Source organism: Ambystoma mexicanum, chromosome 12 (assembly GCF_040938575.1).
Source record: "Ambystoma mexicanum isolate Mex_15411 chromosome 12, UKY_AmexF1_1, whole genome shotgun sequence".
NCBI lineage: Eukaryota > Metazoa > Chordata > Amphibia > Caudata > Ambystomatidae > Ambystoma > Ambystoma mexicanum.
The window spans coordinates 591,328,614-591,354,370 of NC_090936.1; the positions used below are offsets into that span (position 1 = coordinate 591,328,614).

A 25,757-nucleotide genomic window follows, 5' to 3' on the forward strand; every position below is an offset into this window, starting at 1 on the left:
GTCCTCAGAGGCATAACGAATGCTCGTCCTCCTTGAAAACATTCTGAAGCTGGCATCCAGGGCAGGTCCTGAACAGCTTCCTGGGCGTCGAGCTTCCTTTCTCCAGGGCCATGTCCGGGGTAGGCCTCGGAACTTCTGGAATCCTCCAAAAGCGTAACTCAACGAAATCTTCACCCTTGAGGGGCGTAGAAAACTCCGAAACGGATCCCCGTTGATCAGATGTAGAACCGGTGGAGCTGGAGGCTCCATTTAACCAAAAAATGAGAAAAATCTCCTGAAAAAGCGCGAAAATGCAGCAAAAGCTCAAGAGCTACAGCACGAGGACTCCCAACACTTGAACGTGCGGTAAAAATCTGAGGATGGCTGCCGGAGGCGGGGCTTAGGGAGAGGGCAGTCATTGGCTGGGGGCAGTATGCCCAGAGACCAGTGATTGGTTACTACCAAGACAGATCAGAAACGAAACTGACTGATTTTTTTCTATACCGAGGATTCTCGGCCTGACGGGGAATATTCATGAGCATGTGAATCCATGCCAGACCCCATGCTGGAGAAGGGAAATGTGCCTTCTATAGTGGGCTAACGAAAGCAGCATGCCAATGCTGGCGGTAGGGGTGCAAAGGTAGGTTTGCTTTTCTTGTGATGGGGAATGACCAAGTTAATTATGTGGTCAGACCATGGACAGTGAGTTGGAGCAGATGGATATGGAGCAGTTGAGGCCTGCAGTCCAGCGTGCACCCCTTGGCATGAGTGGGTGTGCTGGAGCTGTGAAGAAAGCCCATCGTGTTGAGAGATCGTAACAGAGGCGGCATAAAAATACTCTGGGTCGTTAAGGCCTAGGTCCAATTTTTCAAGGAGGCCTTCATGTTGTCTCCCAGGACGTGGAGCAGAGTCTTCGAAATTCAAGGTTGGGCTGGGGGGGCAGTAGACAAGATGGATAGTGATGGTGGGCGAAGCTGACAATTTAATGGCGAGGTCGCCATTTCCTTCAATGGAGTAATTGAACGGCCTGATGGGAATTAAATCTTTTGCCACAAAGGCAACCCCACCTCTAGCATTTGTCCGGTGTTTACTGAAGCTAGTATAGCTTTGGGGGGCAGCTAGTGCGATGGCTGGACTGGAGGCCTCATGCAGCCATATTTTGGAGATGAATAGGGCATTGAGGTTTCTGGAGGTGATTAGGTAATTGATGTCCAGCACATTAGCTGGTAGTGACAGAGCATTGATGCACAGATCAGCTAGATGTCTTTTGTCCCAAGGCTGGTAGGGGGTTTGACAGGCCTGGTAGCGTTTGATTAATTTGGGCTGAAAGCAATATTCGTAGCCTCAAGGGTGGAGGCAGGCATAGTTGGCACAGTTAAAGGTTGGCACAGGGCAGTAATGCATCATTCTTGGCATCAAGGGGAGCAAGTACAATAGGCACATAGTTCAATGCAACATGGTTGGCATCAGGCGGTGGGGAGGGAGGGGGTGAAGATACAATTAGCACATAAATTGCCCTTCTCTAACGTTTAACTAACGTTAATACAATCTTAGCATCAGGAGAGGGAGCAAGTGTGTTCATAGCATCTAAGGGTACCGGTGCAGGAGTATGGTTGCTTTCACAAATAGGCCAACTGACAATAGTGCCCCAACCAAGGCACTTGCTGGTGCAGGACCATCACAGACTTGCCGAAACAAGTGAGGATAGCACACAAGTCATTGTTTCTATTGGTGTGGGGCAGTCTGCTAATGAAGCAGCACCATATTGGGGGGGGGGGGGGGGTGGGGAGGCACCAAGTACATTTGGCATAACCCTGTGCTTTGATGCGCTGCTGATTGTTACATTTTTATCGTTAGCATTAGTGTTTGGCAGGATGCTCCACAATCCACTACATTTCCAAGGCTCAAGGCAAACTGAGCTGCAATAGGTATGGCAACTTGAGGTGCATGATTTTAGGGCATTTTTTTAACATACTTTATTAGTTTAACAAAACATGAAACAAAGCCCTGATGGTCCCCTTGTAGCAAGTATGTCACCCATTTAAGTGCTGTGAAGTTCCACATCTTACCCACCCACTCGTGCAGACTTAGTTCGGCTTTTGTGAGTAGTTACTCTAAATGAGCCCCCATCCCCAGCAAAATCAGACCTTTGTTCCCCCCACCCGACTTATCCCCAGGGTCGTCTCGAATGCTTCATAAAATGTGCCCCAGGACTTCTCGATCTTCGGGCATTCCCACCAAATGTGGCCCCACATCCCCTCCCTGACACATTCCCTCCAACAAATCTTCGAGACAGTCGTAGCTCTTGTGCAGCCTCACTGGGGTCAGGTGCCATTGCACCATCAACTTCACCCACATTTCCTGCATTTGAAGGGATCTAGTCAATTTAGGGATGTAACTCCAGAGTCAGAGCCACTCTGCCTCCTCAATTGTCTGCACTGTTGATTCCTCCCATTTGTTCATATATAGTCATGCCCCTGCCACCTCCCCCAGTTAGGCCAGCGAGTAGATGGCCACCACTATGTGGGCATTCTCCACTTCTGTAACTAAGTACTTTTCAAATTGGGCCAGGGCCCTGGTCGCCCCTCCCCTCACTGGGGCCTGCATCACCCAGAGCTGTATTTGGATCTACATATACCTTTAGCTTTCTCTTGGCGCGAAATCCTCTTTACATTGGCTGAAAGTTTTGATTTGGTTCCTTCAAACATATCCCAAACTTAATGGCATCCTCCCTCTTGCCAAGTGTGAAATCCTTGGTCTCCCCCTCCCTGGTGTGAACTGTGGGTTATCAATGAAGGGGTACACAAGGACGGGAATGTTGTGAATCAGGCTTTCTCTGCCAGCTCGTCGCATGCCTCCCCCACTCCGGCCACTATACTGCTCGGTACATATTAGTCGGTCCATCTTAGATTTCCATAGGACCTCTTTTAGAATATCTCCTACAGCCGCCTCATCCATTGCCCTGCACAATTTTCCCCGATCATCCCTCAACCAATCCCCCCCAGACCATGGTCTGCGCAGCCAGGTGGTAAAGCGTAAATTCAGGCCGTCCCATTCCCCCTCTTGTTTCTGGACATCATAACTTGCCTTGCCACTCTTGGTTTCTTTTGGTTGCACACAAACCTGTGTGGCATATGGGGGCCCGAGGCAACTGTATTGGGAGGATTGTAAAGCAGTATAGAAGCCAGGGTAGCACCATCTTCTGCATGTGGATTCCTCCAAACCACAACATTAAACGAGCCCCAGTTTTTTTTAATGCTCTCCAGGAGAGGCAGATAGTTTGCTCCCGCCATGGTTTCCAAGGAGTTGGTAAGGTAGACCCCAGCTATTTTACACCCATCTATATGGATGTTCTTCTGATTGCAGATTCCACATGTGGAGGGGTTGTCAAGATATAGTATTTTGGACTTATGGGTGTTAATTTCCAGGCCTGCCACTGCCTGGAATTCCTGCAACTGGCCTTCCAAGGCACCAAGAGACTTCTCAGGATCTTGTACAGCTAGAATCAGGTCGTCTGCGAAGGCAGCCATTTTGTGCTCCATGCCGCCTAAGGTTATTCCCCTTATCTCACTATTTTCCCTTAATGTTTCTAATAACGGCTCCAGATGGATCGCGTATAGGAGGGGCAATGGGGACAACCCTGCTTTGTCCCACATTGGCTCTTTATGGCAGGTGACAGCTGGCCATTGATATCGATGGGTTTATAATTTGCCTCAATTCTGGACATAAAACACCCCCCCACCCCCCCAAAAACCCAATCTTCTGAATCATGAGGAACAGGAATTGCCATTCGCCCCAGTCAAAAGCCTTTTCGGCGTCCAGGGCAATCAGCAGGGCCAGTGCTCCCTTTTGTTGGCTTTGTAAGGTGGGCTACCCTCCTAGTATTGTTGCACGTTTGCCTTCCCTTTATAAAACCTGATTGATCCCTGGGAAATCAGCTGGGCAAGAATATCTTCGAGGTGGTTCGCCAAAGTGTTGGTATAAATCTTGGCATCCATGTTAATCAAGGCTATTGATCTATAGGAGGCACAGGTTGAGGGATCTTTACCCAATTTAAGCAGAACTACCTTACACTCCTCCATTCGACCCATTTTGTTAGAGGTAGACCATGTACGAGAGTGGCGATCCCTTAAAGGCTGTAGTTAATCCATCAGACTAATGGTGAGGATAAGATGGCCTTCCTCACCTCCTGCCCAATTATCTCCTGTTCAGTTTCCATCTTTCCTGACCACAGATGTGACACTTGCTATCTAGGTACTCTTCCTGATCTTGACTGGAGTAAAACGTCCCAAATTCCCTAATGATGTCCATGTCTGTGCTCGTCCCCACTGCCTCTATCTGGATTTTCAAAATGGTCTTGGCTTTCTCCTCCCTTTTCAACATACTCGCCAGTAACCCATCTCCCATGTTCGCCTTGACATAATACTACTATTTGACAGCAAGGGAAGCTCTGCTGCTCGTGCCTGGATCATCTCAAGCTGTCCTCACACTGGCCAGTATTCCCTCCCAATTTCTCTGGGGACCCATTCGGGACATCACCTGCTTCAGCCCCTCTGAGGTCTTGTTCAAAAGGCTGTAGTTCCCAGTCTCTTGTTGCTATGATTCGCTCCCAAATGGTTGCCTGAATGCATCCCACCTTCTGTTGTGCGGTGTCCCCTTCCTCGTTATGCCTAAAGTATTCAATGCCCATCATTTCCTCCCTCAGTGTTTGGTCTTTCAGTAGCTGGGCATTGCCATGTTCCCATTCCTCCTGATCTGTAGTATAATGGTGTGTAGTCGAGAGCACCATGGGTCCCCACTTCCATCCCTGTGACTCATCAGCCCAGTAGAGGCGATGCATAGGCATAGTCTATCCTGCATGATGAACGTGTGAGTAGTGGGTGTATCCTCCCTTCCCCCTCTCCCTCCAAATATCCACCACCCCCAGCCTTTTCATTTTCGCCACCAATTCCTTTGCAGGTCCACCCTGTGGTTCTTGCGTCCTGCGTCTGTCCTTGCTTGAGTCCCATGCTCTTGGCCTTGGTTGGGGGTGTATACCGTGGCAATAGTGTAACCTTCACCCTGAGCCTTAAGTTTAAGTGCCATGTACCTCCCCGGGAGAGGTGGGCGGGGGGGAGGGGGGGTGTTGGTCCCCATCCATCCCTTCTATTGCTAGATCCAAGTCGTTCCAGAGGGCTGTCAATACTCCTCTTTTGGGCATACTTGCTGAAATCCCCTTATCACACCCTGTCGCGAAATGGACATGCGTCTCCTGGAGGGTTAATCTGTCTGTTTTTTCCCCATTTTAGATCTCTACAGTTTTTTTTATTGGGGTGTTTATGCCATTTATATTTGAGATGATCTTAAGCCCCCCTACCTTTCTCCATGCTCCCTAGAGTTGGTTTCCTCTTCTTCGATACCAAGTAATCTTGCTCCTGCCTTGTAAAATCCTATCCTCCGTTTGCCTTGCCAATCCAAGACTACTCCAAACTGGAAAGTCCACCTGTATTTTATGTCCTTATCCCTCAGGGCCCCTAGAATTGTGGCCATCCGCCTCCTCTTAATCAGTATTACCTGGGCAAGGTCCTGGAGTAGGAGAATGACCGACTCATTGTATGATATTTGATGGACTTTCCTCGACATTGAGTAGTCATGGACTGCCACATCGCTCGGTCGAGCTCCGGGTTCCATTCTCTGCAGCCCAACTCTATGCAACCCATCAATGCAGACCTCTTCCTGGCCGTCCGGCTCTAGAAGATATGTAAAGATGTTGAGACTGCTCCTCTCAGGTCTTTGTCTGGAACCTCTTCTGGCAGGGCTTGAATACATGCATTTGATCTTGTGGACCTGTTTTCCTGGTCTTCCGCTTGCAATCAGACGTTGGGTCGCCATTGCCAGTTCTAAGAGTGTCCACCTTCCTGGCATCAGCTAGGTCCTGGATCACCCTTTTGTTGGTGTACACCCTTTCTTCAATCTTACTCCCATCTCTTCATGTCTTAAAGGCGTCCACCAAATCCTCCCTGATCTTTCATCTGCCTTTGAACAGTTATTTTGTCGCCAAAGTCTGGAAAGGACTGTTTGATGAGTTGTGGTGACCATCTCATCCCCGGCCTCTTACAGTTGGGGGTGGGAGGGGTCGCCTTTTTGGCCGTGTCATAGTGTGCTCCCCCCCCCCCACTGAGGGGACACTGCACGACCCCACATCGAGGTGGAGTCCTGCAACTTCCTAGTCCCACTTTGCTACTGAGGTGGGGGTCTTTCCCCCTAGCCTTGGACATACTGGCCCCACGTCTCACGAGTCCTGTTCACCTGGTGGTTCCCTTGAGCCTGCAGCCCAGGCCCCTCCTGTGAGTCATGTGTCCCCTTCGTCAAGGGGTCTGGTCCTTAGAGATTTTATTATTGAGCCTTGGCTGCACGTCAGGCACGTTTCCTTCACACACCAGCTGCCATTCAATACCTTTGCACATATGCGCTTGCCCATCGAGCTGCTTGGCCTGTTGCTTGGTGGCTTAGCCCCTTATCTTCTGGACCAGTCAACTAGTACAACTGCCCTGCTTGGGCTGGACCTCCTCAACTTGGTATAGCAGCTTAATGAGCTTTGCGTCAAAGCAAGCAGTGAGCCATTATGGAGATTGATGGGGGTCTTCCTGAACCCCCCCGGGCGACACTGCCAACCAGGGCAAGGCTCTCTGCACCCAGGCCCAGCAGCTCGATAGATGAGCTCCCGCTCACCCCCTTCCTAGACCCAGTAGAGGGGTGCCCCCCGAGCTAGTTGATCCTCTTGCGAGAGGGGCCTTCTGTGCGGAGCCCTGGTTACGGGCTGTAAGCGGTAGCCCTCAAGTGCTGCCTCGTCTGGAGCCCGAGCTGGCCTCCTCCCGGATGAACCTCACCACTCTAGGATCCCAACGTTCCTTCTTGGCTGACTGCAAGTTCTCTCCCTGCAGTCTTGGCACCCGCTGCTCTCAAAGGCGGCCGATGGCAAGCACCCGGTTCTCACCTTCAGATAACAAGCTTCTGCATAGAACACATCCACTGCTTTGGAGAGGGGTTGGTTTGGTCCATTCTCCTGTACCATCTCCATCGTCTAATCTACTACATTGGCCAGCCAGCCCTCATGGAGCTCTGCTGCCTCCACATGATCTTGTTTAACCTGCTGCAGGTTGCGGGCTCAGCCTGTCAATACCGAGCTCTTCCATGGGGCAACACTTTCAGCTTCTTGGGCTGGAGGAGGGCAACATGTTAATATTTTGCCCTTCTTACAGTCCCAAGGTTTGAAGTAGCATCGAGCATGGTGCTCCCAGCTCGGTGGCCATCTTAGAATCCAGAAGGGCTTTTTTTGAAGATACTGAATGTGAGCAGGCTGGCCTAGGGGGTCCGCTGGTTCTGTGCCAGAGATTAGATAACTCACCTTGAACTATGCAGTCTCGGACAGATGAGTTTAATCTGAAAACATCTGGAGAGCCACAAGTGGCAGACTCCTGCTTTATAATCCATGCAAGGTGTTGATCAATGGAACACCATAGGGCTAGACATGGTGTGCATTTCAACCTCGAAAGGTGTGGTCATTGGACTTTGTCCTTGGCAAGACTAGGCATCTTGATGGTCTAGTTAATGCATAACAAGACTCTACGTTCAGGGGTAAACATTTTATACATCCAGGGCAGCCATCAATTTGGGCATCAACATTTACACCATGCAATTGTGTGCAAGACCAGTGCAGCCTTCTGCAACAGGTACATTGAAAATTTGATTTCCATAAAAGATGGTTGCAATCTCACCCAACAGCTGAAGGTCTCCCTTAAGGAAGGGGCACAGATCTGCGGCTGGTCAGTTTAGATTACAAGTATATGAAGGTACATTCAGTGTAATGTTTTCCCCATCTTCATGGACATACATCACTAGCCAAACTGATTGTAAATTATGTTTTCTGTAGTCTGTGCCAGTGTCCAGTATCAAGCACGTCATGGACACTAGGACGTAGATTAGAGCCCAAAACTATTTGGAAGTGGACCAGAAAGTGACACGTAGATGGCACCAAAACGTAATGGGTGCATTAATCTCCTTGCAATGTGAAGTAATGCAGAACAATGTAGGATGACTAGGCTTCTCAGTGCACACAATAGCATTGCAGAGGCTGATCTCACCCAAATTAGCCTCAAACTAATGGGGCTATGGTTGCATTGTCAACAGGAAGCTTTACTGCGGTTCCTAGTTCTGCCCAACATACTTGTCTGCTCGTCCGATGTGACGTGGTGGAAGCCTTGTTCTCCTCTCATTGGAGGAGGGTGGTGTGTTGGAGGACCTTTGGGTCAAGCAAATGAGATTAGACCCCTGCTGGCTGTAAAGAACTCAGGGCAGCAGCGGTCCCCTTTTGGTGCCCAGCGAGCAGATTATAGAAGAACCTGCACACTGAAAACAGAACTACACCTCATGAGAAAGGAACGCGGATGACATTTTCATGTGTTCAGCAATATATGTAACAGGAAAGAAAGCACCATTGGTGTGCCACATTGAAAAGGGTCCACATCTCTATCCTTGCACCATTTACTGAATTTATTCCAACAACATCAGTACAAAGATTCTGTTGCTGGCCTCCTGGCCGAAAGCAAAATCTCCATTACGTCATCCGGAAGGTCCCAATCCTTGTATCTCAACCTCTCAGAATCCATGCATGAAGGTTGAGCGTGTGGACCTCTGGATGGAGAGCCTGACCTTCCTCTTGCGAGAGAAGATCCTCTTTGTGGAAGACGTATTGGAGGGCAGCTGGACATGTCCAGAAGGTCCAGGTACCACGTCCTCCTGGCCCAATCCGGGGCAATTAGGATCATGGTTTTCCTGAACTTTCTCAACTTCCTGATTACTAGAGGAATCACGGGGACTGGAGGAAACTCGTACAGCAGGGGAAATCCCAATCCACTACGAACATGTCTCCTAGAGCTCCTCGCAGGAAATTCCCTTGAGCAATACTGATAGCACTACTGGTTTACCAAGGTTGCAAACAGATCCACTTTAGGGGTTCCCCAAAGAGCGAAGCTCTCCAGAAGGACTTCCTGAGCCAACTCCCACTCGTGGGAGACTGCTCTGCCTGCTCAGAGCGTCTGCGGCCGTGTTCTGCTCTCCGGCTAGGTGAACTGCCGATAGATTCCCTCTTGTATTTCCCAGAACCAGCGCTGCATCGCCTCTCTGCACAGAGGTAGTGATCCTATGCCTCTGCTTTTGTTGAGGTAGTACATGGCCACTGTGTTGTCCGTCATTATCAGGACATTCTCTGTACGGAGGGCAGGAAGGCCTTCAGAGCTAGTCCGATTGCTCTCGGCTCCAAAAGGTTGATGTGTAGTCTGGACTCCGATGGAGACCAACGTCCGTTGATTGTCAGATTGTTGGTGTGTGCTCCCCACCCCGTGAGTGAGGCGTCCGTCACTACTGTTATCTCCGGCCATGGTTGCCAAAAAAAAAAATCTCCCTTGAGGATGTAGTTGCAAGCCCACCATGATAGATCCTGACCAACTGTGCTCAGGACTTGCAGAAGATCCGACATTCCCCGAGAATTGGGACCACTGAGTTCTGAGGGCCCATTGGAGGGATCTCATTCTCAATCAGGCCTCTGGGACCAGAAAAATGAGGATGCCATGAGGCCGAGCAACCTCAGGAAATCGAAGGCCGGTAGATGCTGGGCTTTTTGGAATTTTTTACCATCTGCTGGATGTGGAGAGCTCTCACCGTGGGCGGCGAGGCTTTCCCCGAGGAAGTGTCCAAGATTACTCCGATAAGGTGCCATGTGGGACTTCTTAAATTGAGGGAGAAACCCAGGTTGTGGAGGAAGTGGCAGGTGATCGAGCTGGAGCACGTGATCTGATTAGCCAGTTATCCAGGTAGGGGTATACGTGAATCCCCCTCTCGAGACTCGCTGCCACTACCGCCATCAGTTTGGTGAAAACCCTCAGGGCGGAGGTCAGCCCGAATGGCAGAACTCTAAACAGATAGTGAGAGCTGCCAACCTCCGGTATTATCTGTGCTAGGGATGTATTGGCACATGAAAAGCATCCTGAAGGTCCAATGATACCAACCAGTCTTGGAGTTGGAGAGCCTGAAGGATCTGAGAAAGGGTTACCATCTTGAACTTGTCCTTCCTGAGGAATTTGTTTACTTTTCTTAAGTCCAAGATGTGTCTCAATCCTCCGTCCTTTTTGGGGATGAGAAAATAAGGGGGATAATACCTCAGAGATTGAGGCGGCTGAAGGCATAGATGCCGTTCCTGAAGATGGCTTTGTAGTCTTTGCTCGTCCACCATGAGTGACATTTCTTCTGCCCCTTTGAAAAGCCTGTCCTCTTCCTCTACCAACAGTAGTATCGAAAAGGACGACCCCTCCAGGAAGATGAGCCCGAATAGGGTTTGAGGCCGTTGCATGGAGGCACTAAGGGACTTTGCTGTGGCTTTCGAGGTCTGTAGTTTTTCCAGGCTCTCAGCCTTACTACCAAACAGCCTCGAGCCATTAAAGGGCATGTTGAGATGCCTGGTCTGTACATCTGGTGCAAACCCCGACTTTCTCAACCACGCAAATCTGCGAAGCACTGTGCTTGATGCCATGGACCTGCTAATACCATCAGCAGTATCCAGTCCAGACTGAGGCATTCCCCCAATTTAATGACGGTATTCAGGAAGCCTTCCCTTTCCTCGCCTTCCGGAATATGCTCAGCCGCCGTCGAAATGCATTCCCACAGAGTATGTGTGAACCTGGTCAGGGTACAGTTGACATTGGTAGATCAAGGCCATGCTACCCGATGTGAAAACTTTAGGAGCCTAGGCATTAACCTTTTTATCCTCCCTGTCCGGAGGTATGGTTGGGTATGCTGCCTGCCTGGATTTAGTAGCTGCCAGAATAACCAAGCTTTCTGGAGTAGGGTGTCTACTCAGGTATTCTGGTCAGAAGTGGAAGTTCTGTACTTTTTTGGGAGATTGCCATCTACTCCAGCAATGCTATCAGGTTTTTCCCAGTTTTTCTCAACTGTTCTTTGCAATGCGCTAGGAAAGGGGAGAACTGGATCTTTCCGGGGTCCTCGAACTAGAATATCCGTCATTATCTTGTTCAAACATAGGGGAGGCTCTTCCGCAACCCATATACTCTCAATCACCCTACTCATCAAATTCCTATAGCCCGAGTCTGCATGTTCTGCAGGATCAGGTGCAGCAAACTCCAGTTCGGGTGATGTGTCCACACAACTAGCAGAATGCAGTTTCAGATAGATCTCTCATTTTTGTCTCAGGATTTATCAGTTCCTCTGGAACTTGCCTCGTCCCATATTTTACTCCAAGAGGAGTGACATCATCTGAACCAGATTCCTCAAAAATTGAAGACATGGACCTAAAGAAGTCCAATCTTGGTAAAGGTGTAAACCTTCTTTCTTCCTCATAATTTGAGGAACGAATCAGTGTTTTGTTCGAGGGATTTGAAGGAACCTTCGACACACTCGACGAAGCCTTCGACAAAGGCGTAGAGGATAAACTAGGCTTCGTTGTCGGAGCAGTCGGCGCCGATTAAGTTGCACCCGACTGCAATAATTTATGAGGGATCGGAGAGGCACTCGATCCTCGAGGATCTCTCGACTTGTGATCTATGGGTACTACTAGGCTTAACCGTTGTAGTTCCCGACTTCCCTGCGTCATCCAAAGGAGCAACCGGGGTCTGGCTTTTCTGAGGTTTTTGAGGGGGGGGGGGGGGGGGGGTCAAGGCCGCGTTCTGAAAGACCTGCAACTCTTTCTAAAGCTCTCCCACTTTGAAGGGGAATCTGATCTAGTCGGACATCGAACCAATTCTGTCGACGAATCGGACGATGACGGAGATCTATGTCTCCTTTTGAGCTTTTTAGAGGAAGACTAAGATCGTCTCGACCTGCTACGAGATCGAATCTCTTAGAGTGCTTTTTAAATAAGGCTTTCGAAGAGCCCCACTGCTAACTTACTTTTCCTCTCACGGAGGGCCTTCTCCATCAGACGGACAGGAGCCACAGTCGCTGGTTCGATGGTCTGAGCCCAGACACCAAACAGATCACAGTGAGGATTGGTGATGGACATCTTCGATCCAGTAATTACACTTCTTAAACCCAGTCTTGGGAGTCGAAGCGGTCGATGGACATTTTCATGACAGAAAATCTCAAAGCGCACCGTTCACGAGAGCGAAGCAATCGGAAAAATGGAACTGAATCCAATGGGCGCGGCTCAAGCCATTTATACCATCGGTGAAGTTGACACGGTACAGAGCCTGTCGAGGGATATTCGACGCCACGACCGAGCACAGCGGCCTCTGCCGACTTTTTTTCCGATGCAGCGAAGCTGGCAAAAAAAATAAATCACAAGATGAGGAATACGTGGGAGGACACACTCCATTCAAAGTGGGCGATTTAGCAAGGGTTTTGGTTACTGTTGGTGTGCAAAACAGGATTTGGTCGAACGTCCACACCCTGGCATGTGACGTATATCAGATTACTCACTGTAGCAACTACTGTACACAGTCCAGAGAAACTTGTGTTGGCATCATGAGATTTTACCACATATTAAGAATCATGATCCTGCAGCATCCGAGTGCCCTTGCACTGGGTGGGCATGTCCCCTTGCAGTGGCCAGTCTTGTCATGATTACACCAATATTGCTTGTCTGGACACCGGGCACACTACTTTACATCGCAGATTATATGCAGTGAAGTACAGAAAAGGGAAAATAAGCATTCCTCATGTAGACTTAAGCAAGGTGGAGACATGAGGTAGGGCCTCAGTTTTATAATCAGACCACACAGTTGTCACTTTCTCAGGACCATGTCCAGTCTCTTGAGTAATGAAGTAACATGCAGTCTTGCTTCCTTGGGTACTTGGACGGTACCCTTTTCAAAAAAGGTATAGCTTTGCAAGCAGGAGGAGAGGTTTGCCTTTTTGACTTCGTGGTATAGTGCAAGGTTTGTGCACTGCCTGTACAGCATGCCACTCGTGAGGGTTTCACTGGCACCGAGAGGGCACCATCAGGCAACCTTTTTGAATGGTATGGTCAGTATTTCTGCCATGATGGTGCTGGGACCAGAAAGGAATTGCAAAAGCCCGGTGATCTAGCAGCTGAGCACTCTAACTGAAGGATTGGTGGAAATTGGTCCCCAAATACTTGGTTTCATTTTCATTCAAAGTCAGCCCACGATCATATTTGCCAGAGTTTTGGGCTGATACTACAGTTGCCATTGGGGCCGTTTGTCTCCAGTCATCTAGACTGTTTCGTTGAATTGGATACTTCTGTAAGAGGGTTTGTACTCTTGCTTCTGTACTAAGGCTGCATTTGGAACGCCCATACCTGGATAGGAAGGCTGCATTTTTCCTAGGTGCATATTTGCAGTCATTTTCCCAAAGTGCAGGAGTCCACTTATTGGCAGACAGCTTGGATGTGGATCCTGGCGTGCCACACATGTTGGCTGTAGCAACTACTTGAGGCTGCACGTCATTTGAGAGCAAACTGGATCATGTGGGGCCAAGTCTATTTCCCAATTCTGAAGTTTCCAGGTCTCACAGGTGCTGTTGTAAACAGGTCTATTTCACTTGTTCCATGAATTATATGGAATGCGATCTTTGGTTCATCAAGGGTTTGGATTAGAAAACGAAACTGCCATTGTTTGTGACTCAAATGCAATGTATACGGCACGATTGCCATCTAGAGCGTCCATAATTCAGTCATGCAGCGGACTAGTCTAGTAGATGGTGCACTGCCCCCTGTAACCCAGGTTTTTGTGAAACTTTTGGGGGGTATAGTGAGGATACTTGTTGATCAGCCCCTCACACCCATCTATTCACAATTAAGGCTTCCAGGAGTATGAAGGGACCCCTTTTCATAAGATCTGCAAGTGCACCATGCAAGCAGTTTATGGAGGGTGCAGCTTCCATTTTCGTGGCCTTTAGGCACAGTCCATCCTTGTAAATATAGCCTATTGGCTCATCTAGAAGTTCAGCGCCATGCAATTCACAATTGCCAATTTCAGAGCTATGTGGCACCATCATTTTGGGGGCAACTGCCTGCCCCATCAGGGAAGTTTTACACTTGTAGTGCCAATGTCCCTTCTTGTGTCAGTCACTTGTTGCTTTTAACATTGATGTTCTCCAGTACATTCCTTTGAGAATTAATCTTTTGCACAGCCTTCTGTACCCATGTGGTAATGCAGTGTGATTAACAGGCACATCCCACAAGGAAGAGGTTACTTACCTGTAACTGCTCCAGCATGGGTCTGGCATGGATTGACATGCTCCTGAATATTCCCGTAGTCAGGCTGGGAATCCCCAGTAAAGAAAAATCAGTTTCAGTTCCACCTCTGAACGGTCTTTCCTAACAACCAATCACTGGTCTACGGGTCATACTGCCCCCAGCCATTGACTGCCTTCTACCTAAGCCCCTCTGGCAGCCATCTTCAGATTTGGTAGCACGTAAAGTGGCAGTAGGACCACGAGATAAGCCGCGGAGGGGCAGGCTGGAGGGTTTGCATGTGAATCCATGCCAGACCCGTGCTGGAGAAGAAGTTACTGGTAACTACCTTGTTCCTTCTCCAGCATGGGGTCTGGCATGGATCCACATGAATAAGGAATACATAGCAGTACGGCTCAACATTAAGCATCTCTTACCTCCTCAACAGGCTCACCTTCAAACAAACTGGTTGCGCAGCACTGCCTGGCCAACTCTGGAATCCCTGTCGATGCAGTAGAATCTCATGAAGATGCGAGCCGACCGCCATGTAGCAGTCCTGAAGATGTCCAGCAGGGGCGCACCAAACCAGATTGCCGTAGTAGCAGTGATCGCTCTGGTCGAATGGGCTCTCGGACAGCCAGGCAACGGTCAGTTTGCCAACCGGTGACCATGAGTGATGCAGCCAGAGAGCCACCTGGAAATGGAAGCCTTTGAGAGGGCCTTCCTAGTATTCACAGGGCCAAAGATCTTCTGTGAACGGCACCAAACTGCGAACCTCTTCCATTTGAGTCCAGAGCATTTCAAAGTAGATGCCCTGGCCTTGGTGAGAACCCCCCTTGCAGTCTGTTGGAAGATGGCAACCCGAATTCTAATGCTGCAGGAGCTAGGCCTTCAGGTTCAGAGATCCTCAGTCATGGTGTAGCATTTCACCTCCTTCCCTGGCGAGACGATCCGTGACCACTGGCAGCTTGACTGGAGGGGCTGCTGACATGCTGAGAAGTTCCAGGTACCAGATCTGCCTTGGCCATTCCAGCACGACGAGGATCTCCGGCACCGTCTGAGTTGATCGATGACTCTAAGCAACTGCAACAATGCATACAGAAACAGGCCGTCCCAGGGGAATGAGAATGACCCTCACCCCCCCCCCCTCCTTACGGCAGCCACAGGCGTCTGGCGTGGTGACGATTGGTGTGCCCCTCACCCCATCCTTCCAGAGATGCATCAGTCATGACCATCTCCTTGTACGGGGCTCGTGAAATCTGTACCTCTGGCGATCCCCACCATCTCATCGCTCGTCCTCGAGTGCAATTCTGTCGTGAAGCTTCCGGACACGGATTCAACGGGCGTCAAACTCCTGCAGCGGCCGCAGCCTGCAGAGCTGTATCAGGTAAATGCACAATTACATGGCGAGCAGCGACTTGATGGTCCTTATCGTGGCGATCTTCAGTGCCAACAGGTGTTGCACCTTGCCCAGTATGGCAGATATCGTTTCCTCCAACAGTGACCCCAGGCAGGACACTGTTCAGCTTGGATCCTAGGAGTCCTGCGATTGAGTTAAGTAGGACTTTGCATAGTTCAGAGAACCCCAGATCCATCAGAAGCCAGTCTGCTCCGTGTGTTTGACGGCAGTGTCCCTTGACTTCGCCCAGATGAGCTAGTAGTCCAGGTAATGGTAAACGTGGATCCCCTGCAATTGCAGATGGGCTGCCACTGGCACCAAGCACTTCCGTGAAGACTGAGCACCGGCTTCAGCCTGAATGGAAGGGCCTTGGAACTGAATGCTTCCCCTGAACGACGAAGCATAGAATCTTGCTGTGTCCTTTGTGTATGGGGATGTTGAAGTTCATGTCCTCCAGATCCAAAAAAGACAAGTCCCCCTCCAGCTGGTCGAGCACATGCTGCAGCGTGACCATCCTGTACTTCTGGGACTTTATTTGTTGAGCCGTCTTAAGTCAGGGAAGGGCCTCCTGGTCCTTCTTACGAGGGGGCAATGGGTGGGATGGAGGTATGAGGTGCCTCCTCTTCTTGGCCAGCGGTTCCCCCGGTGTCAACGGGGTGACCGTTACTGGCATCCTCCATCTCAGACACCAGCATGTGTAGGGTTGAGAGGAAGTCCAGTGAAAGGACTCGGGCGGTATCTGGGGTGTAGGAGCGTTGGGTTCCGGGACCCCGTCATCAACCCCGTAGCAGGGTGAGCCTCTAGAGATTCCCTCATCCCCCCTCCTGGACGGTGTGGACGGAAATTATCTCATCCACATCTGCCGAAGAAATGTGCATACCTTGGAGGCCTTAAACGCCCCCACCCCCTTCTTTGGGTCCAGAGGGGTTTGTTCCGGGCTGAGGTCCAGCATGCTCTTCTCTGGGGTTCTCTCAGCTGGCTTGCTCGAAGCCTCCCTCGTGGGAGGAACACACACCCTGGCAGTCGTGGTACCCTGTGGGACTGCCCCTACAGCCTTTGAAAGCAACGTCACCACCTTGAGGGAAGGTGACTTTTGTCCGGTTTGGCCTTTTCCTTCCTGTCCATGTTGGACGCCTTGTCCTGCTTGGCCTTCTTCAGGGCCTTGTCAGACCCCTGGTCTAACTTGGCCTTCTCCGTTGCAGGTGGGTCGGACATTGCACCCTGCTTGGCCTTCTCTGGATTCTCTTAGCTTCCCTGGGGTAGTTGACTTCCTCTTGGACGATGATCCAGAGTGGTGGCTGGAGATCGATGGAGATATTGCACCCTGATCGTTGCGGGACCCACAGCAGCGGCGACCCTGATGGAAGCCGACTTCCAGTGCTTGGTCTTGTGTTGGGCCCCCACGGGTGAGGTGCCCTCAAAGGATTTTGAATCCTTCTCAGATTTGCTGGATCTGGGGGAAGAGGCATGCCCCTGGGTGGCAACCAGGGCAGAGGCCTTGGACTAGCCACGCTTCCAACTGCTGGCGGTGATCCTTCAACATGTGCTTTGTGAAGCCACAGCAAAGCACACAATCCTCATTATGCGTCAGGTGCAAGCCGTACAGGCCTTGGGAATGCTTGTCGTCCATGTACACAATTCTGCAAATCGCAGGCGGAGCAAAGCCTTCTCGTCCAACATGATCCATGCGGTGTAGGCCTTAAGACTCTTCTGGACACCGCCAAGAGGAACTCGACAAAAACAGCCCTTGAGGGGCACTGAAAAAGACAGAAAACGGATCCCTGTTAGTTGGAAAGGTGATCGATGGAGCACAAGGGCTCGACTGACCGAAAAATAGAGTTTAATTCCATTAAAGTGAAAAACGCAGCAAAAGAGTGCAGCACAAGGACACCAACACTTAAACATGCTGTACACATCTGAAGATGGCTACCAGAGCTCCATGATTGGTTTATATGTTAAAGGATATTTGTACTACACACCGAACACCGGAGTGGTTTCCCGACGCTCTGGTGGATCTGAAAAGGAAAGTGGGTGGGGTGAGTTAGTGGTAACAAGTGGGATAAGTGCAAGAGAGCAGAGATGTGCTGTTAGCAACTTCAGTTCGGAAAGCCATTCACTGAGCTTGGGGGTGCTTTCCGGTCGGTAGAAGTCGTGTGCTGTTGTGCGAAGCTATGCATGGTTTGTTTTGTTGTTGCAGTGTACTAAAGTGCGGTTTGTTTTGCTTTAGGGTTGTGTTTCGTTAGAGTTTGCGATGTACGCAGAGGGGAGAAATGGTTAGTGTGTTGGTTATTGGTCTCGCCATCTAGAAGTGAGGTGCTAAATTTGGCACGTGAATATTTCTGCATTTCTATCTGGATCCGGCACTGGCTAATAGTCACAATCCTGTCTGTATATGACACGCCAATATTCACATTTCAATCCAAATGTGGCACTGGCCCACCTTGGAAATCCTGTCTAGATGTGAAGCAAGCTAGCATTCACAATTCTATCTAAATGTGGCATTGGTAATATCCCCAATGCAGTCTAGATGTGGCACTGGCTAAAATGTGCTATTCTATCTAGATGTGGCACTGGCAGACAATGCCGTCTAGATGTGACACAGGCTAATGTTCGCAATTCCAACTAAGTGTGGCACTTGCTAACATTCGCAATCCGATCTAGATGCTACGCTGGCTAAACATAGGACAGTTTAGAAACAAGCTTTCCTTTTACCAAGGATTCCCACCCTGAAAGGGAATATTCATGAGCATGCAAATCCACGCCAGACCCTATGCTGTAGAAATGAGATAATGCTTCAAATTGATGCCAGTATGGCTCCTTCCCCCATTTGGAGACTTAATGGACTTGGTCCTAGGGAGTGCCCATACCGCTTTTCAGCCTCTACCTTCTCAACCTCCCTAGGTGCAGAGTTGTCCGTCATTGGCTTCCATGGTATATGCTTCCCAGCAGGGCTTCGAGTTTTGCCTTTTTTTTTAAACAGGTTATTGGTTCAATTAAAAACTATATTGATTCATGAATTGTACTTTAAAAATACTTTTTATTACAATACATTAAAAAGCAGGGTGCCAGTTGTGTGAAACATTGTCTGGTCCCATGGATGTCAGTTCGACCCCGTGCTAGTTTACCCACAGACACTTGAATGTACGAATCGTAAGAAGACTTCTCCACGAGGCACAAACCAAGAGGTGTACTCATACAAACTTGCACCATCACACAGATAGGATTCAAAGTTAAGTATACAAATAATATGCCAGGCCAAAGACTAATGGATGCTGTACTAGGCATAGCACGGGCATTCAAACAATCACAAGCAGCCAAAATAAACGCTAGGTTGCTAGGTTTCAAACTGCACTGCCGACATTTGCATTGTCGCCAGGCACTGGTGAATGCGACAGTCAAAAGGGTTAGGGTGGGGAAGGTAAGAGGACCGATTTGTTGCTACATGCAGTTCAGCAGTACCCGTGCAGGGAGCAGCTCTATTGCTGAACGGTGCAATTCAAGCTAGCGGCTTGGCCAAAGGCTCACCTCCATGACAGCAGAAGATCTTCTCGTCTACAATGGCAGCAATTGGGAGGCAGTTAAAGCAGTCCGTGAAGGTTTTCCATAGTTTGATGTTATATCGCCGTTTGCCTAGAAGACAACGCAAGTCAGAAAAGTCAGTCTGAAGACAGTTCTATTGCATCAAAACACGAGTCCCAGGTAGGGAGGTGGCTGCAATGCCCATAATCGCAAGGTTTCAGGTGGCATAACAAGTGGGTAGAAGCCACTCTACAGTTTCAAGTATATTGGCCAACTTCCCACCGAGCACAATAGTATAATAATTACTGATTGAACAGAACGTTCAAAAACAAACGGTATTCATAGTCCCCTGGTGTCTGGTCTGGACTACTAAAACATTACAAAACAAAAGCCCAGGTAGAAACAACTTTGCAGTATAAAAGCATGGTATGTTAATGCTACCCACAATACTCCTACCAGTCAATGCCATCTGCAGGTTATTTAGGCTTGCATGAAATTATGCATTATGTATAGAAACAATCTCAATTTGTAGGTATGCTTCATTAGAGTCAAAATTTCTGTACACTGGGGAGAGGGATAATAATGTAATGGTTTACATTAATATAATGTAAACCAACTTGCAAACCTTCGGTTATCTCCAGGTAGTGAGTTTTACCATCTGCGTCTAACTATTGTCTTTGGCCGCCTCATGAGAGCTGTTCCACTTTTTGGGATATTGTCCAACTGGGGGGGTAGTTGCTTCGGGGGAAAAGATTCACCTCGTTCCCAATTTAAGACTCGGTACCGTGGTTCCTATACCAACCCATTATGCTCAACATCTCATTCCCTAGCCTTTCAGGTATCTCAACATAAATCCACCCCAAATCACATGTGGCACTGCCCTCCATGAAGGACTGCAGTTATTCTTTCCATGATGCATATGTTCAGAGCAACATTGTTCCACTCTTACTGGGATTTCTGGCACACTTCCATTTCAATACTAGGCAGGCCCGTTCTACCAGCAGCAGGAGCACTGCCAGCCCCAACAATCTTCAGTGTTCCCTCTACTTCCTTCACCCCGAATAGTATCAGAAAAGGCGTTTTGATACAGTATTCCTCTAGGTCTTTTACCCACCCCAGTACTTCATCCCAGAACTGCATTTCAAGGGCATCCCCACCACATAGGCCAATAATCAGCCCTCTCCCCACATGAGCACCAGCCCATGGGACTCGCCGACATCTTTGAGAGACGGAGCGGGTCATATTGCAGTCTATGAAGGAGCATTATGGCATGTAATCTGTACTGAATCGAGATCAAGGTCCAAGGGACCCCCTACACATTTCCAACCAATGCCCTGTGTCAATCTTTCCCCATCTCAGGTTCTCTGTGGACCCCTTCCCTGCAAGCAACAGCACACTTTACATAGCCGAAATCAAGCCCTTTGTTTCAATTCTCTTATCCAGGAGACTTAAAAAAAAAAACATTTAAGGTCTCTGTATTCCTCCCCCCCCCTCTCCAGCTAAAGTAAGTGCTCATGAGCAAGAAAATGAAGTGCTGAGAAGACAGAAAGAGCACCCATGCCCAGTTCCCCTTCCAGGTCCAAGATAGTTATGAAGGTGCCCTCCTTCCATAGTTGGCCCACCCTCTCCAGACACGCCTCAAACCATGCACTGAATCTCAGGGGTTGGGATCGCGTCGGACCCCATGCCCCCAGAGAGGACTCCGGGGAGATGGCAATGTTACTCCTTGCATATCTGCATTCACGCCTAATCTCCCATATAGTCCCCAGGATAGGGTGGTTCCTGATTTTACAAGGAAACTTACCTCTTGCTACCCACAACCACTCCTACTGTGGCAGAGGCCAAGTTAAGATTGTCCAATCCAACCGAAAGGAATTCCCTATGCATTATAAGCTGCGGTATGAGGACCCTTAGCTGTACAGCTTTATAGTACAATTTCAAATTCGGAACCCCCCACTCCCTTCACCAAGGTAAGACCCTCGTATGGAACTCTTGCTTTCTTCCCCTGCCACAAAAACGTAAGCATCTCCCTTTTGTCACTTGGAAAAACTGCATTAAGGCGTCCGAGCCAAGATCGGTCAGTCCCCCCCCCCCCCCCTTCCCCGCCCCCCCCCCCGCATCTTTCCAGGTCAGCATGAAATCCAGAAATGAGTGAGGGGAAGTTGGCTGCAAATAAATCTCCCACTTCACTCGTGAGATTAATCCCAGATATTGCAGTGGGTCCCACTTAACCATTAGCCCCAGTGGGGCGAATCTATTCACATCTTCAGCCCTGTCCCGCCTCAGAGGAAACAGGACTGACTTAGCCCTGTAACTTAAAACCTGATAGCTCTCCATATTGTTCAATCAGCTTGGTTACACTTGGTATAGAGGTTGGGGGGTTCCTTATATGCAAGAGCATATCATGTGCGTATAAAGCAATGTTGTAATCTACTGCTCCCACTGTTAGTCCTACTTGGGCGGGGGGTCCCCTCTGATTCAGATGGCTAGAGGCTCCAGGGAAAGCTCAAATACGATTGGGGAGAGCCTTGTCTAGAACCCCTACTTGGGGCAAACCAGCGGGAGCAGGTGCCATTAACTGCCACAGATGCCCTTAGGGGGAAGTGTACACCACCATTATGCACCCCTGAACCTGGACCCCCAACCCACCTTGCCCAGAACTTCAAGAAAGACCCACTCCAACCTCATCAAAAGCTTTCTCAGCTTCTGCCGAGAGAAGGGCAGGGCCCCCCCCCTAACCCCCAGTCTCATGAATCAGATGCAAGGTTTTCCTCATTGTGTCCGCTCCCCGTCTACCCTTTTATAAGGCCAACTTGATCCGCATGCATCAGTTGGGGTATGTAGGTTTTCAATCTCACTACCAGTGTGTAAATCTTGGCATCGATCCAGTCCTCCATTACTCACTGAAGCAGGAGCTTCCAGCTAGCAGTGCACTGCAGGGGCAGCCTGCATTGCAGCACCCAGCCTAGGGTGCAGAGGTAAGCTCACGGCAGAATTGCCTGGGTCTAAAAGCCCCTCTGAGCCCCTCCGTTCACAAGTGGCCATCTGCACGCCATATTGCCCAGCATTTAACATCTATCCACTCTGAAGGGCCACCTGCTACCCCTATGCACACCTGCCTTACCGAGACACGCTTTGAATTGATGCACGGAACACAATCCGTGCTGCGACCGGATTCTAAGATGGCCGCCACTGCAGACCGACACCTCGCCTGACCTCATCACAACAGGCACGCCACACCAAGCTGATTGGCCCAGCCACCCATCTACCTGGGGACCAATAGCCGGCACACTGCTGGACTCTTACGCTAAACCTACGTTGTACTAGCCAAACATTGTCATACTATTGCATGTAGCTACTTAAATTGCGTTCACAAGGTACGCCGCTACAACTATGCTTCACTGTACGATTCCCCCCCCCACCCCAAGTACACCATGCTAATTTACCAACTATACATTGGTAACCGACCTTTATACTGTGCCAGCCAATCCTAATGCAGCCAGTCCACTGCCCCATCTAGTTGATTTTATTACCTCTGTGCTACCGCATCAGCTTGCTGTCTCTGCATACTGCCTGCCGCCCAACCACATGATTGTGCATAGTACCTTGCCTCCGTTTGCTTTGTGCCTGCTGCCCAACCACCCGATTGTGCCTTGTACAATGCCTAAGCTTGCCGTCTGTGCCTGCTGCCCCAACCACCTGATTGTGCACAGTACCTCTTGCCTAGATGCCACTGTATACCGCCCTAACCATCCAACCTTGCCATTTATATGCTGTATCCTCATTGCATACTCAATTTGCCTCACTACGTCTTACCCATTGCTATCCCACCACTATACCTCTATTTAGACACCCTTCTTCCGTCCCTACATCTTTTAGCAACCTCACAGGCAAATCATGCATCTGTCAACGATCTACACTATCCCATTGAGAGCCATCCACACATAATTAGCATTTCAAACCTCACTATGACAAATACTCTGCCATCAGCAATTCCTGAGACCCTCGACAAAAAAACCTGAGTCAGACAAATTGGATTACTAAAGCATGCATCCAATCTACTCCAGAGAAACCTCAAACTCTGTGCTAGACTCCCCAAAATCTACGAACCACTAGCTAAAAACTCTCCGTCCCATAAATAACACTTCCAGAACCTTGTGTCAGCCCATTTCTTCTACGCCCACTCAATGCCACTAACACACAGCATCCTCTCCAGCTTAACAGCCGAATCATCCGAGGCCGTAACATCCACCCAAAATGCTTCCATAACACCCAGCTATCACCTTTGGATTCCACTCAGAACAGCATAAATGGTGCACTATTAAATGCCCACTCCATGGTTGCCCATGCGACAGAAAGAAGACTTACTCCAGTAAGAAAAAATGGACTTCCTCGCCATCACTGAATCCTGGCTCCACGCAGCAGCAAGCCCAGCGATCATGCTAGCCATACCAGAGGACTACACTCCTTAGACTAGATTGCAATAAATACCGAATTGCCAAAACTAGTCTAGCTTTGAGACTCACCATACCACAAAATGTAGACTCCTGTGAATCCCTCATCGCCAAGTTGACTGACACAGACCCTGTCCATCCACCTCATATACAGACCTCCTGGCTATTTAGGCTCCTTCCAATAAGATATTAATATCTTATCGGACAACCTTAAAAATTCCTCACAGTGCCTTAGGAGATCTCAATTTAGGGTACACTGACCCTTTAGATCTTAACATTAACATATCAACGACTCCCTCAAGGAACTAAGGTCCACCCAAAAGTGACAGGCGCAACTCACATTAAAGGCAGGACCCTCGATTGGATAGCATATTACAACTGTCAGACATCCGTTACCGCCTTATCATAGCCCTGGTCAGATCATCACTTGATCTCTTCTGTAGAGGCCACACCTCCCCTACCCGCTAACATAGCTCCTGCCATTCATACTAGAAATAAAAGCAATATCACAGCTGAAAAACGTACTCCCCTGATTCTTCCCACTCTGAACTTACTCCATGACCACGCAGATTCCTTTACCTTGGTAGAGGAGTACGATAAAATAATGTCATCCTCCTTAGATGCCATTGCACCACTTAAAATCAGAAAGATTAAACCTAAAAAAACATGTGAACACTTGGTTCACCCCCCCACCCCCAACCTGGAAGTAATTAGACTAGAAAAACGTAAACATGAGCAAATCTGAAGACCCCTCTGAAACCAATACAAAGCCGTAGTAAAATAGCCATCCACTACAAAAAAGAAATCATCCTTGCCAAACAATTATAATCTGTGCATTACTCAAGCCAAAGAATTGTTCACCATCCTCAAAGAGATAGAAACGCCTATACTAGCCCCGGACAGCAGTCTCAAGGACAAAAGATGGTGTACTAGTATTCAGAGTGCCCTATCCAACAAGGTAGCGACCCTCCAAGCTAAAATTAATAAAAGAAACTGTCCTCCTTGCCCCCAAGCCTATTACAACTTCAGAGCCTCTACATCTGTCATGATGCCTACCCCCGGAGCATCAGGCCAGGCCCAGCACCCCCGGAAGCAGGCATCATGCCCTCGGGTAAAAGCCCAGCAGCCCCTTATAGGGACTCTTTGGACTCAGTCCTGGCGCCTTTGGAGCCAGGCTCATAAAGGGAGGTGTTTTGTGCACTTACCTGATGCAGACCATGCTGCACGCTTCAGGCCTCCCTGAGACCTGAAAGGGACTATTTTTTCATAGGGACTATTTTTTCACTCGGGTGTGGCCAGGGAAGGATACATACCTAGTTGGGGAAGGATACATACCTGGGACTTCTTTAGAGGCTATTTAAGCCACGCCCAGACAGCAGCTCATGCTTCGCGTTGTTCTGCTTCCTGCAGCTTAACGCTCACCGTGTCTGCTCCTGGACTACAGCCACGCCAGTCTTGAACCTGGAAGACCTGCAAGGAAGGAAGAGAAAGGTGAAAACCAAGGATTATTTCAAGCTTCTTACCTGCATCCGGAATCTTCTCGCCAGCATCCCTGAAGGAAGACTTCAATTTAAAAGCATCGTGTTGCTCGCTGCAGCGCCACGCTTCACTCACCTGTCCTGTCCTCGAGACATCTCCCAGCTCCATCGCGGCTGTCAGCATCGGACGCCACATCTCTGCACCTAGGAGAGAGGAAGAAACAAAAGGTGAGCAGAAGGACACAGAAGGAAAGCCTGATTAACAGCCATACTTACCGGCTTTTCTTCCACATTTCGGGTCGGCGCCGCCCCGTTGGCAGGTACCGTACCCCGGCCCCTATGGGGAAAGGACTAGAGACATTTCAGAGGAATGATAAGGACATCTAGAGGGATCGCCCTCATTACTACTCACCTTGGCAGGTTAACCCCTCGACGCATCGCCTTCATTCTGCACCTGAAATAAAGGACAGATCACAGGTGAGAAAGACAGCATAAAGGGGGCCTCACTTGAACTTTGAACTTTCATACTTACGGCGCATCGCTCAGGAAAGTCAAGTGGATTTTGCCAGCGCCATTCTGAAAACCAGTGAAGTAACTGGACGAACGCGCGCCCCTGCACCAGAAGCAGGATGGAGAGTTCAACCTTCCAAACCATAAGAAGGATATTCCTACGGGCCAAGGAAGCACGATTTGGAAGTCCTGTCCAATCGGTGTTCTGGGTCCTGCGCATCACGCTAGAAGAG

General features: G+C 49.3%; 1 protein-coding gene across 1 annotated transcript in view; it reads right to left on the bottom strand.

Annotated features, from left to right (window-relative positions):
• Positions 1-25,757, bottom strand: part of PPP1CA (protein phosphatase 1 catalytic subunit alpha) — a 200,333-nt gene that overhangs the window by 18,852 nt on the left and 155,724 nt on the right. Inside the window, exon 4 of the mRNA XM_069628959.1 lies at positions 19,089-19,193. Coding sequence (XP_069485060.1) covers positions 19,089-19,193 — 105 coding nt within the window. The remainder of the gene's footprint in view (positions 1-19,088; positions 19,194-25,757) is intronic.